The sequence below is a fragment of the Pan paniscus genome, chromosome 8 (genome assembly GCF_029289425.2).
Source record: "Pan paniscus chromosome 8, NHGRI_mPanPan1-v2.0_pri, whole genome shotgun sequence".
In the NCBI taxonomy this organism is placed as follows: domain Eukaryota; kingdom Metazoa; phylum Chordata; class Mammalia; order Primates; family Hominidae; genus Pan; species Pan paniscus.
Window position 1 is genome coordinate 137568934 of NC_073257.2, and position 12976 is coordinate 137581909.

At 40.0% G+C, this 12976-nt stretch overlaps 1 protein-coding gene across 4 annotated transcripts in view; it reads left to right on the plus strand.

The window, feature by feature from the left end:
* Positions 1–316: 316 nt before the first annotated feature.
* The window catches only part of EDRF1 (erythroid differentiation regulatory factor 1), a 45305-nt gene continuing 32645 nt past the window's right edge, over positions 317–12976 (plus strand). For 2 of the 4 annotated variants that reach the window (XM_003816287.3, XM_055093453.2), the window contains exons 1-9: positions 317–1364; positions 2648–2856; positions 4513–4579; positions 5256–5381; positions 6762–6886; positions 7127–7283; positions 10442–10543; positions 10797–10918; positions 11731–11842. In XM_003816287.3, the coding sequence (XP_003816335.1) occupies positions 1257–1364; positions 2648–2856; positions 4513–4579; positions 5256–5381; positions 6762–6886; positions 7127–7283; positions 10442–10543; positions 10797–10918; positions 11731–11842 (1128 nt within the window). In that variant the 5' untranslated portion in view covers positions 317–1256. The remainder of the gene's footprint in view (positions 1365–2647; positions 2857–4512; positions 4580–5255; positions 5382–6761; positions 6887–7126; positions 7284–10441; positions 10544–10796; positions 10919–11730; positions 11843–12976) is intronic. The other 2 variants (XM_003816288.4, XM_034931677.3) reach the window with 2 other exon arrangements.

Below are 12976 nucleotides of genomic sequence, written 5' to 3' on the forward strand. Positions count from 1 at the left end.
GCAATCTGCCCACCTCGGCCTCCCAAAGTGCAGGGATTACAGGCGTGAGCCACCGCGCCCGGCCTGTTAAATTTAATTCATAAAATTGTTTTGTTACATTTGAAAGCAATTTGTGAGTTGAATGCTTACTCATCAGGAGCATTCCTGAAAACGGACAGGACAGTGAGTTATCAGAGCCAAACGTTTATTACAAATTGAGTCAGCCAAACTGCAAGAGCCAAGTTAATTTTTAAAAACACTTTCTGTATCTTACGGCACAACAAAACACTTTTACTACAGAACATGTATTGTATAAGGGATGTGGCTGCGTTTGACAGTTTGAGATGACATTGAGGAGTGTGAAAGAGAGTCTGGACCTTCAAAGCTTGCAAACGGCCCGGGCTATTTCTCCACCTCCTCGCTACTCAAAGCGCTGGCATCGTTTCCTGGGAACCTGTGAGAAATGCCGAGTCTCGGGCCCATCCAGAGCGCCCGAATGGAAACCTAGGCGTTACGAGGCCCCAGGTGCAGCGTGTCACGGGTCCTGCACCACCTGGGACGCCCCGCAAGCAGCGGGCATGCCGGGCCCCCAGGAGCCTCCGAAAGCCACCCATTCCCTAAACCGGGAGGGCCTCGTCCGCGCGTCCCAGCACCCTGCCCGGAAGCCCCGCCGCTCCCACACCCAGGATGGGGCCACATGGGCACTAAAAGGCGGGCAGGAGCGCCCAGTCTCGAGATGGCTGGCTCGCCTTTCCAGTCCGGGCCCTCGGGGTGCCCGTGTGAAAAGATGTGACACTGAAGCCTGGTGAAGTTTGAACCTCTCACTAATTCACGTAACGGGAGCCGCCGGCAGCGCTGACGGCTGCACCTCCCCTCCCACGCGGACACTACCGGCAGGCTCGGACGACCCCCAAAACTGTTTGCCAACAAAGGCATGCAGGGGGCGGAGCCTGAGCGTCAGATACCGTGAGCGGCGTGCAGAGGGCGGAGCCTAGGAGTCAGATACCGCGAGAAGTAGTCTCCCGAAGAGGTTCGGACAAGCGCAGGCGCACTACAATTCCCGCCCTGGCCGCGAAGGTGGCACCCGCAGCGGGAGGCGGGGCCGGGCCTACGGGACAAAGATCGCGAGATTTAATGGCGAGTCACAGCTACTTCTTCCTGGCAGAGACCGGAAGTGCGGTCCGCGGAGCGTCTCTGGCGCTTGCACTGCTTTGGGCCTGGATTGCTGCTGCTGCCCCTCCGCTCCCCCTTCGTATCGCCTGCCCTGGATCGAAGTGATGGGGGATGCCAAGGAGGCCGGAGCCGAGGGCCCGCCGGCCGGGGCCGCCGCTCGAGGAGGGCTCAGCCTCCTGTCCCAGGGAGAATCCGAGGAATCTTCTGCACAGGTGAGTCCTCCGCGGAGGGGGACCTGCCAGGGATGCGGGAGCCGAGGACCCGCTCCACCGGGGAGGGATGCCACGGTTCCCGGCAGATTCTGGAGGCTTCTCCGTGTTTCCCTGACACCCCCAAAACAGGGAGTGGAAGTCCATGCTCCATTCGGCAGGTATTCGTATTAAAAGCAGTTCTGGTAGCCGACAGGTGAATTAGATACGATCTTTCCTCTCAAGGAAGGTACGTGTAAATATGTCGTTCCAAAACGTGGCACAGTCGTGCAAAGCAGGAGGGAAGAAACGGTGCCAGGTAGTGACTCGCCGAGAATGAGACCGAACTAATTCACAAAGGGTGTAAAATGTTTGCCATGCAGAAAAGGTACTGCGTGAAAGGTTAGAATATTGAACCCAGACACCGAACTTGCTTTGGGAGTGTGCAAGTGCAGGCTGTGAGGAACGAACCCCCAATGCCTTGCTATGAAGTTAGAGACTCAAGAGTATTTGAACCATGCATGCATGCATGAACCGATGCATCGATTACTAAATATTTGCATTAAAACAAAAAGCCCAAATGTTCTACCAGACTATTTTATGAATGATGTGTTATTAAAATTAAAATACATCTTTGGCCGGGCGCGGTGGCTCACGCCTGTAATCCTAGCACTTTGGGAGGCCGAGGTGGGTGGATCACCTGAGGTCGGGGAGTTCGAGACCAGCCTGGCCAACATGGCAAAACCCTGTCTCTACTAAAAATACAAAAATTAGCCGGACGTGGTAGTGCACGCCTGTAATTCCAGCTACTGGGGAGGCTGAGGTAGGAGAATGGCTTAAACCCCAGAAGCCGAGGTTGCAGTGAGCCATGATTGCTCCACTGCACTCCAGCCTGGGCGACAAAGCAAGACTACGTCTCAAAAAAAAAAAAAGAATTAAAATACATCTTTAATACTGAAAATAGGCTTTACTAAAGTTTGCATTTAGTTAACATGATACCATTGAGTCTCCTTGGTTTCTGCTTCTCCACTTTACATGAATACATTTTAGAAGAGAGTGGGTGGTCCATTTTCTAGCTGATAACCATAACCATCATACTCCTTGACTCATCTTTTTTCTTTGAAGTTGGTGTAAAAGAACTAAGTAAATGTTACCATTTATGCTCAAATTTATTAAGTGCTGTTAGTAACATGTGGCATACGTTCCTTGTGAAGCCTGTTGTGACAGGTTCTTGTTTTCTTTTTATAAAGGTGAGATTTTTCGTTCTTAGTAATTTTCATTAAAGTTTCACCCAATGTGTTAATTAGGGATCAGCTTTATTTCTTGGAGGCAATGAAGTGAAGAGCCGAGCTGTGGTGAAATACTCTTCTGCCCCTCCTCGAACAGCATTTGCACGCCTTGAAGAGAAAACAGACTTGAAACTCCCACCTGCCAACTGGTTACGAGAGAGTGCCAAACTAGGGCCAGCAGGAACTACCATTCTTGGCAACAGCAAGAAAAGCAAGCCATTTTCAAGGTAAATATTAATCAGTGGCATTTTTACCTGCCCCTCCACCCTCACTTAAAACTCTTATTTGCTTTTAAATTCAGTTTGTAATGCCCATTAACTTGTCGAGATTTCTCTTTAGAGAAAGATCACATTTGATTTTCAAAGGCTTTTTATTCTGATAATAGATGATGTTACAACATGAAGATGTACATACAATATCAATTGCATATGCTTCTTTTAAGTCTACGTCATGTTATCAGCAAAGATGAGTTTTGACTGCCAAAGTTCAATCAGCCCTTTCATTTTAGCCAATTTGCATACCTTTTGAATATGTGAATACAAAGGATCAGCTTGGTGCATGAGGAGGAAAACCTTGAACATTCCTTCATCTTTCCTGTGGAGTTTTTCGTTAAATGGTGGCAGGTTGATCTGGAAAAGCCAGATTTAAAAACCCAGCATGTTGGGTGACCTACACCTTGACTTTGACACCAGAACTGATGGTGTTCAAAGTTGAGAGAGTAGCCTGAGGTCTTATAGAGAAAAATGTATTAATGTCCATATTGTAGGACATTTAATGTGTAGGGTTCTCTTTTCTTCTTCCCCCTTCTGAGCAACTCAATCGAAAATATTTCCATGTAACTTCTAGCAAGAGGCACAAATACACTAATACTTTATGAGCTGGTAGTTTGGAAATTATCCTAAAGCCTCAGAAAATAAAAGTTATATTTGCAAAAATGTTGTTCGTTTGTAGCATCATTTATAGGAGCAAAAAGTTGGGAATAACCCAAATATCATTTTTTAAAACAATGACTTAATCAATTATGATTTGTCAACATAATTAAATGTTGTGAGGAAATTTGAATAATTATACTGACTCTATACAAATGCTGTGGCAAGTATTTTATATGCTTATCTCATTTAATTCTCACAACAACTCTTTGAGATAGGCACTGTTAATTATATTGCACCTGAGAAAACGGAAGCTGAGAAGAGCTAAATAATTTGGCTCAAGCATACAGTAAATCACAAAGCATGCTTTGCTGTTAGGTAGTCCTTGGTAAGTGTCCTGACTCTGCCATTTAGTAGTTGGAACATGGTGATGTCGGGTACCTTTCAGGCTTATAGACTATAGATGTGCTTCAGGTGGTACGTGGCATCAGTTGGCTGCTCAATTAACATTTTTTTTAAATTTCCTTTTGTGGCTGAATTGGTGTCAGGTACATTTTTTTCATGTATTTTTTTAAGAGGTATTGTATATCACTAGAAACACAATCTCAGAAAGTAAAATCCTGATAAATGTTTCTGTTTCTGTTTTTCTTATCTCTCCACCTAAAAAGAATAAAGTTTTGAACTATTTTCCCTTGGAGACTTTGAGTTTTGTGATTACAAAAATAAAAAATAATTGTTTTTATTCTAAATATTTCCTACTGGATGCTTCTAATGATTATTACCATGTTTTATCAAATCTAAGATGCCATTGACTTTAAGACACACCATTATTTTAGTACCACTAAGAAAAAAAAACTTGCCAACTGTGATGGTGATACACATCCTGGTTTCAGAGTTGTTAAAATGTGGAAAATGTGTATCCTAGAAGCAATGAGCTATAGTATTGTTATTAAGCTCTACTTGCATGATTATGAGCATGACCTCATAACCTGTGTCCTTTTTTCTCTTTGGTAGCTTTGGCATGGCATATGACTTTATTGATTCAGTGGGAAATGATGTGGATGTTGTCTCTGACTCTGAAGTAAGTGTTATTTGTCGCTTAATGTAATTTTGGGGGTGTTTTGTGATAGGTGTTTTATATCATGCTGTGTTTTGCATAATATAAATGTGCAAGTCTTGAGAAATTAGTGATGAAATAAGATAAAACTTACCTGATTATTGAGTATCTTTTTTGTTGTTAAAGTATCATTGTTTACCACATTTTTATTTAAAGAGGAAGGAATAATCAATCCCCAAACACTGGCAGTGGTAATAATATATTGATGGTTATATTTTAATGATAGTAATTGAAACTGATAATAGTGTTTGGGATTATTCTGTATATGTTACCAGTTGAGTTACAAATGATATTTCTAGTAAAATCTATTGGATCCTTAGTGGCTTTGATCTGATATGCTAAAAGCCTGGGTCAGCATAACAGTGTGACGTATACACCCTTAACTTTAAGAAATCCTATTATGTAAAAATAAATGTTTGACTGTCACTAACATAATGTGACTCATAAAGTGTACGTGATTCTGGTTTGAAAGCTCCGTCCTCTGTGTGTTTGCATGTAGCTTTTTGTTTAAAGTTCTATTTGTATAACCTTAAGGAAATAAGGTTTATTATGCTTTAAAATGAGTGAAGCTAAAATTTAAAAGATTCCAAATCACACTAAAACAGTCTTTCTAAACTATTTTTTCTCTTAATTTTTTAAGAACATAAAAAAACTCCTGAAAATTCCCTACAGCAAGTCGCACGTGAGCATGGCAGTACACCGCATAGGAAGGACTCTCTTACTAGATGAGCTAGATATTCAAGAACTCTTTATGAGATCGTCTCAGGTAATGCTTTTGTGAAAAAATCCAACAAAACATTAACAGCTTAAGAGCACTAGAAATACGATTTTGTTTCAGAGAATGGCCAAAGTGGAAATGTAGTTGAGTACTTCAACAATCGCGAAATTGAAAGTTTCACTGAAGATAGAAAAGCTTGAATGAAGAAAAAAGAAGAGAATGAGAATGGTGAAGAAAATTATTTTATTGATTCCAACAGCCAGATTCTTTTTTACAAGAAAAAAGATGAAGCCAATGAAGAAAGTTGTGAAAAAATCTGTGAAATTTAAGGGACTAGTTTAATATTTTTAAGAATCCTTTAACGTCTCCCTTAAACAGATTCTCATGAAACACAGCTACTGGAAAATGTGAAAAATATTAGAAGCTGTTCCTGTGAATAAATACAGTCATGTTCCCATAATGACGTTTCAGTCAGCGATGGACTGCATATACCGGTGGTCCCATAAGATTATAATATACTGCATTTTTACTGTATTTGCAATGTTCAGATACACAAATACTTAAGTCACATGTACAGATTTGTAGCCTGGGAGCAATAGGCTATACCATATGACCTAGGTAGGGAGTAGGCTGTACCATCCAGGTTTCTATAAGTAACACTCTGCGACGTTCACACCAGGACAAAATCACCTAATGACGCGCTTCTCAGAATATATCCTCATTGTTAAATGACACATGGCTGTAGTTATTAGAATTAATTGATGCTCTTTAGCCTAGATTCTCAAATTGTATGTTGGTAAGGACTGTTTTTCCCACATGTTAAGAATGGATACTTTTGAAAAACATAATAACATTGTTGCAGTTTCTCAAGGACTACCCTCCATATCTGTACTTTTCTTGGGCTGGCAAGAAATAGTTCGTGGTCAGTCTTTAAAGAATATTACTACAGTGCTTTGATAAAGATAATTAAGTTATGGTGATGTAAATGACGTTTAAAGTAAGTGTTTTTTTCCTTTGAAAAGACCACCATTTAGTTGATCATGTGAGTATGAGCCTAGGCACGGGGATGTGACAGTGAACAAATCACAGGCCTTGCTCCTCAGCAGTTCATTGTTTGGGGTTATAAACACATACACAGCTCATTTCGATATAGTGTGCAAAGTGGGAACTACTGCAGCTGCTAAGGAACATGTTATAGAGAAGACTCACCTCTCCCAGCCTGGCTTAGGAGGAGGAAGACGGGTTTCCTTTAGGAAACAAAAAACAAAAGACAGGTGGTATGAATTGACCCAGAAAGATATGTTTTTAATGAGTATGTGTTTATGAAACTATTCAAAAATAATAGGAGCCTTTTCTGTAAGCTAGTACTAGGTAACATCGTTTCGACTATGTGTGTTGTATTAATAATATGTATCTCATGTTATCCAGACTGGCGACTGGACATGGTTGAAAGAGTTTTATCAAAGACTCATTGATCAGAAGTGGCAGAGGAAGAAAAAGAGCAAAGAGCACTGGTATCAAAAGGCAATTCTTTCCAAGTTTTTATATTACAGGTACTTGGCTACTTATTTATCTCCAAAGAGAAAAAAGGGAATTCTGATCTAAAATTTAGGGTGAAGCTTAATCAAGTAATAATTTAAGTTTTGCCCCTGTGATACTGTTAACATTTGTTTCATATTTCTTTTTTACAAGATGTATGCTTAATTACAGATTGTAGTTTTTATAAACGGGTAGACTGTTGCATGAAGTTAACTTTAGTAACAGCAATCTTTTTTTATTTCTGGTTTGGCCAGTATCAATGGTGATGGAGCCGCTCAGCCTGTCTCATCCACCGCAGAACAGCAGGAATCGTCCAGTTCAGATCAGACAAATGATTCGGAAGGGGCTTCATGGCCTGCTCCCTTCGAAATGCCGTCTTCAGTTTCTGAAGATCCCAGTGCTTCCAGTCAGGTTAGTATTTAAATGCTAATTCTAGAAACTCACATAGGAAGACAAAGCCTTTTTTAACATCTCGTTAAAAAAAAAAAAAAAGATGAACAGGACTAAGAAATATTCTGTCAGCTTATGGAATGGGGGAAAAAAGACTTCTGTCAATTTATGGAATGGGAGAAATACTTTTTAGTTTTTCACAATAGAATTTACAAGAGCTATTATAGGTGGGGAGATCAGATTTTTTTATTAAATCGAAATATAATAGTTGACTGATAAGTTTATTAATACTGATTATCTCCTTCAAGTGATGAGTATTATATACAGATATAGTATATTTTAACTATAAATACTAGTTAGTCATTTTTAACTATAAATACTATTTTAACTATAAATATCTGTCAATATTTGATAGACATTTCCTATCAAATATTGAGACTCAGGGACCCATTTGTAATTTAAGTTCTAACCTTTTTACCATAACTTTCAGTCAGATTGTTAGACCTAAAATATCCCTTTAAGGTTTTCCAGATAAAATTCCTGAAACTTAGTCCACATTCATGTTATAAAAGTTTTAGAAAACAGAATGAACTAGGTTGTCCATTTTATCTCTTACATCCTTGTTTCTTCCTAATGCTTGTTTATTTTTGTACTTACTGTATCTATCAAAGAATAAAATAAAGCCATAGATGTAAATTGTGACATGTCTGTTTTCAGGAAAATAGATTGATAAATAGATAATAAGATCTGTGACTTGATAAGTTACGTCTTCCCTCTTGCTGTTGTGTTCCCACATATTGAGCACTATTCAACCAGATTGTTTCAATCTTCACAAATTACAGGGAGCAGATACATTTAACTCGATTTTAGTTTCAGTAGGTTTAAAATAGAGAAAGCATCCCATAAAACTCCATAATGAATTTAAATTTTTTTCAAAAGTGAGAAAAATGTAAGGAAAAGGAAGGAAGTAATTAATATGCAAGTCACATAGTGGTAACAACCAAGAAGTAGGGATGGTCTATGATTCAGAAGGGAGAAAAGACTACATAATACAAATACTACCCTCCTATTACCCATGTCACCCATCTCCCAGTGTTGTTCTGTCTTTACCTTGTTTAGGAATTACCGTGAAAACTCTTGGAGACTCGGGAATCTGTAGACTTGCGTGTTGAGGAAGCAAGCTGGCATTTACTGAATAGCTCTTATGCCATGTGTATGTTTGTACAAGGTTTTTTTTTCCATTCTTGGAGCTGCATATTAAACTAACGCTCATCAAAAGATGTTTCACATGGTCATACAGCTGGCGAAACTCTCAGGCTAGGGCTTAAACCCAGATCTTTCTGCCTGCAGAGGCCTGTTCCTCCAGCAGTACTCCACTGTGTCCGTGTACTCCACACACAGCAAGGCCCTACTAACAGTCAGATCGTCGTAGTAGTGGTGTACCCCTAGGCACAGCTAGCCTGCCTTAAGAGTCTCTTACAGAGTACTTTTCTTATATTGCTTAAATTTCAGCTTTAGAGATTTGTTTATATTTGCAAGCTATCTCTGCACAAATTCTTGTTCCAAAAACTAAAACTGCTGGCTTGAGGCCTTTGTTAAGCAGTTATAGAGGTTAAATAGGTGAATGTGGGATGGTCCGAGAGCCAGACATTTATTGAGAACATTGTAACCTAGAGCTCATACTCTGACTAAAGCAACTGCCTGACAAACTGTTTTGAGAATCGGTTCATGAGTTGATAACTTGTCTGTGTAAACAAATAATAAAATAAAAAAGAGTTTAAAGTTCTCTTAGGACTCCTGAGGGAGAGGACAAGGCACAATAGAAGTGCTAGAGAGCCACCTGTGCTTGTAGTCACACACTCTTCCCAAGCAGGTGCCAAGCCTACTGGCACACACAGATGACAAGTAAGACAGATGTTTGTGCAATAAGCAACACACGCATGCCTGTCTTGGGTTCTGTTGAGGCAATGACATTAAAAGCTTAAAGTAGTATTTCTTAATGGCAGTACTACTTTCCTAATGGTTGGAAAATTGAGTGGTAGGCTGAGTTTACCCAGTGTCAAGAGGGCCCAAGTGTATTCCAAAATGCATTCCAGGCTGGGCGCAGTGGCTTACGCCTGTAATCACAGCACTTTGGGAGGCCGAGGTGGGTGGATCACTTGAGGCCAGGAGTTAGAGACCAGCCTGGCCAACATGGCGAAACCTCATCTCTATTTAAAAAAAAAAAAAAAAAAATTAGCCGGGCATGGTGGCACATGCCTGTAATCCCAGCTACTCGGGAGGCTGACGTAGGAGAATTGCTTGAACCCAGGAGGCGGAGGTTGCAGTGAGCTGAGATCATGTCACTGCACTCTGGCCTGGGCAACTCTGTCTCAAAAAAAAAAAATGTATTCCAGAGAATATCTTAAGAACAAAAAGTGTTCTGAGATTAAATACATTTGGGAAACATTGGTTTTTACAAAGATAAAGTAGATTTTTCTATTGCAGGATTGCTTATTATATATTTATTGTTTTAATATCAATAAATATTGTTACTCCACAAAAGTGAGTACCTGGTAAATGTCATCTTGCAAACCTGACTCTGGAAAATTTTCATTCAGTTTCCCAGGAACTAGTGTTCTGTGAAACACTCATCAGGAAATGCTAAACTGGAGACTGTTAAGATAATGAGTATCTCAAACTGTGGCTGAGTAAGATTTCTTAGGGTTTCTTTTTTTTAAGAGACAGAGTCTCACTATGTTGTCCAGGCTGGATTCGAACTCCTGGGCTCAAGCAGTCCTCCCCTGTCGACCTCCCAAATAGCTTGGACTACAAGCACATGCCATCATGCCTGGCCAGTTTCTTAGGAATTTTTAAATTCAATATAGATGGAGTAGGCTGAAAGAGCAGTGGTAATCAGATGCACCAAAAAAGAGAAAAATGAAAAACTTAGAAAGTTTAGAATAATCTTTAATCTATCTGACTTGAGTAAGATCTAAATGTGATTCGCTTCTTATAGTAGCTATGATCATTAGCCAAAGCAAGCCACCCAATGAGGCGTGTTATTATTTGTATTGGCCTAATTCACAATGGTAGATTTGAAGTGTGTGCTTTGAATATTTAGGTGATACTCTCAAAAGTGGGTCAATTTTAAGAAATGTTGACAGCAGAATCACTCCTTATCCTTGCACTTTTCACAGGGAAGTGAGCCTCTTGAACCCTCATACATAGTGGGGCATGTGGCCTCAGCCCCCAAAGAACAAAACCTGATTACTTTATTCAATGACGGGGAGCACAGTCAGGTATGCTTTCCATGGTGTCCAAGGTGACAGCAAATCCCCAGTCTACTTTGTCATTTCAAAACTAGTCTAAGTCGAAATTGATAGGGAAAAACTCCACTTGATCCTGAAACTGCTTTCTAAGCATCTTTGTGATCTTAGCTCTGGGGCCTGACTTTGTCTTCTTTGTCTCTTCCTTTTTCTAGTCTTTTTATGGATCATGGGGGGAAATTACAGATTGACTGTTTATTATAATCCTCCCTATTTTAAATCACAGGGTCTTAAAAATGATTTTGTTCGGAATATTCTATGGACATTTGAAGATATCCATATGTTGGTCGGCTCCAACATGCCCATATTTGGAGGAGGCAGATACCCAGCAGTCAGCTTACGTCTCAGGTGAACCAACATCATACCCCTCCTCAAGCTTATGGTATTTAAATTCTTCCTTTAGAATCATTGTTCCATCAGACTGAGGTTGCAGTGAGCCAAGATCATGCTACCACACTCCAGCCTAGGCGAAAGAGCAAGACTCGTCTCAAAAAAGAATCAGTGTTCCATCTATTTGGGCATCTTCCTCTTTCTCTAGGTTTTTTCCCCTCCCTCCTTCCCCTGCCAGTTGAAATGGCCACATTAAGGAAGGAGCTACTGTCAACAAATGCTGAAAGGCAGGCCTATAGCTGAGTCTTCATTCTAGACCTCATTGAATAGAGCCAGAGGTTTGTTGGACTGGCCTAGTCTTAGGTCTGAATCTACAACTTGTGAGAATATTCAAGAGAGTTTATTTAATTAGTTAGAGAGATTCCTACTAACTACTTGTGAGCATTTTTCTTAATGCTCCACGTGTATTTGTTGATATTAGCCAATGTGAATTCTAACTTAAGCATGGTCTTGTATGGTGTTCAGTGTTTCTTCAAGTTGTGTGTGAGGAGCAGGCAGTAGGCTCACCGTCCTTTCCTATCATATTGTCTTCTATTCTTGCTGAAAACTTACCGATGTCAGTTAGAAATACAAGCAAGCTTTTGGAAAGATGTTAAATATAGCACAACCACTGAGCTGCATGTGCATATCTTATCAGAAAAGAAAGCATAGATGGCATTTTCTGTCTAGAGAGGACAGCTTAAAATACTTAAATGGTGAAATAACTTTCAGATGATTCATTAAGGAACATCTTAATTAAACCAAATAACACTAGAAATGTATATTTTTAGGGATAACAACAAACCAATTAATGTGCTAACTGGAATTGACTATTGGTTGGACAACTTGATATGCAATGTGCCAGAGCTTGTGATGTGTTTTCATGTAAATGGAATTGTACAGGTAAGATACAGTGTGATTTTTCTGATCTCTCAAATGCAAATTGGTACAGAGAGTTCCTCACCAAAGTCTTTACGGCCCTGAAGTACTAAGGTGCATTTTTGCCAGGGAAGATAGCTGTGAATAAACTGAATTTGAGTGTACATTTAAGTTGGTGATAACAGAATTGTAGATGTTATAGAAGTATAATTTTACAGGTAATTTGGAGGAAGTTCATAAATATATGAAAACCTGCATTTGTAGCCATAGAACTCTAATTTTAATGCCAAGCACTCATTAAAAATTAACTGAAAGTGTCTATACAATGGAGGCGTTTCTTCGTTATGCAAATATCTACTCAGTACATGCATAGTTTTAGGGAAAGGTCTTGTAAAAATTGCATATGGTGGATAGCTTATATAGCAAATTCTTATTGAGCATATTCTGTTTAGAAGACACGTATCCCCATTATAAGTGTTGGGGGAAGCTAGGCGTGTTGGCTTATTCCTGTAATCCCAAGCTACTCAGGAGACTGAGGCAGCAGGATCACTTGAAGCCAAGAGTTCAAGACCAACCTGGGCAACGTAGTGAGACCCTAATTGTAGAAAAACAATGCACACACTTAGTTGGGCATGGTGGTACATGTCTGTAGTCCCAGCTACTTGGGGGCTTGAAGCAGGAGGATCACTTGAGCCCAGGAGTTTGAGGCTGTAGTGAGCTATGATCGTGCCACTGCACTCCAGTATGAGTGACAGAGCAAGACCCTGTCTCAAAAAAATAAAAAAATTGAGAATTTAAACAATAAATAATTGTTGAAGGAAAACAAAGAATAAGCTTGGTTGTTACTCAGAAAGAGATAATCTAATGGGAAATAATATGCAGAGAGAACAGTAGGAGACAGATAAGAATTAGAAGTGTAACACATAGAAATCTAGATCATCAGAGAAGGGGGTGAGCACTTCCATTCAGGTCTGGAGGAAAGACTTTGTGGAAGAAGGGACATCTTAACTGAGTCCTGAATGATAGCTAGTATCTCAAAAAATAAGAGCTGGATTTAAAAAGTCTAGTGTAAATACATGAAAGGATTGATAATAAATCCAGCTAGGGAACACAGGATTTATGTAGCAGAATAGCTGCAAGTAAGGTTGGAAAAGTCAT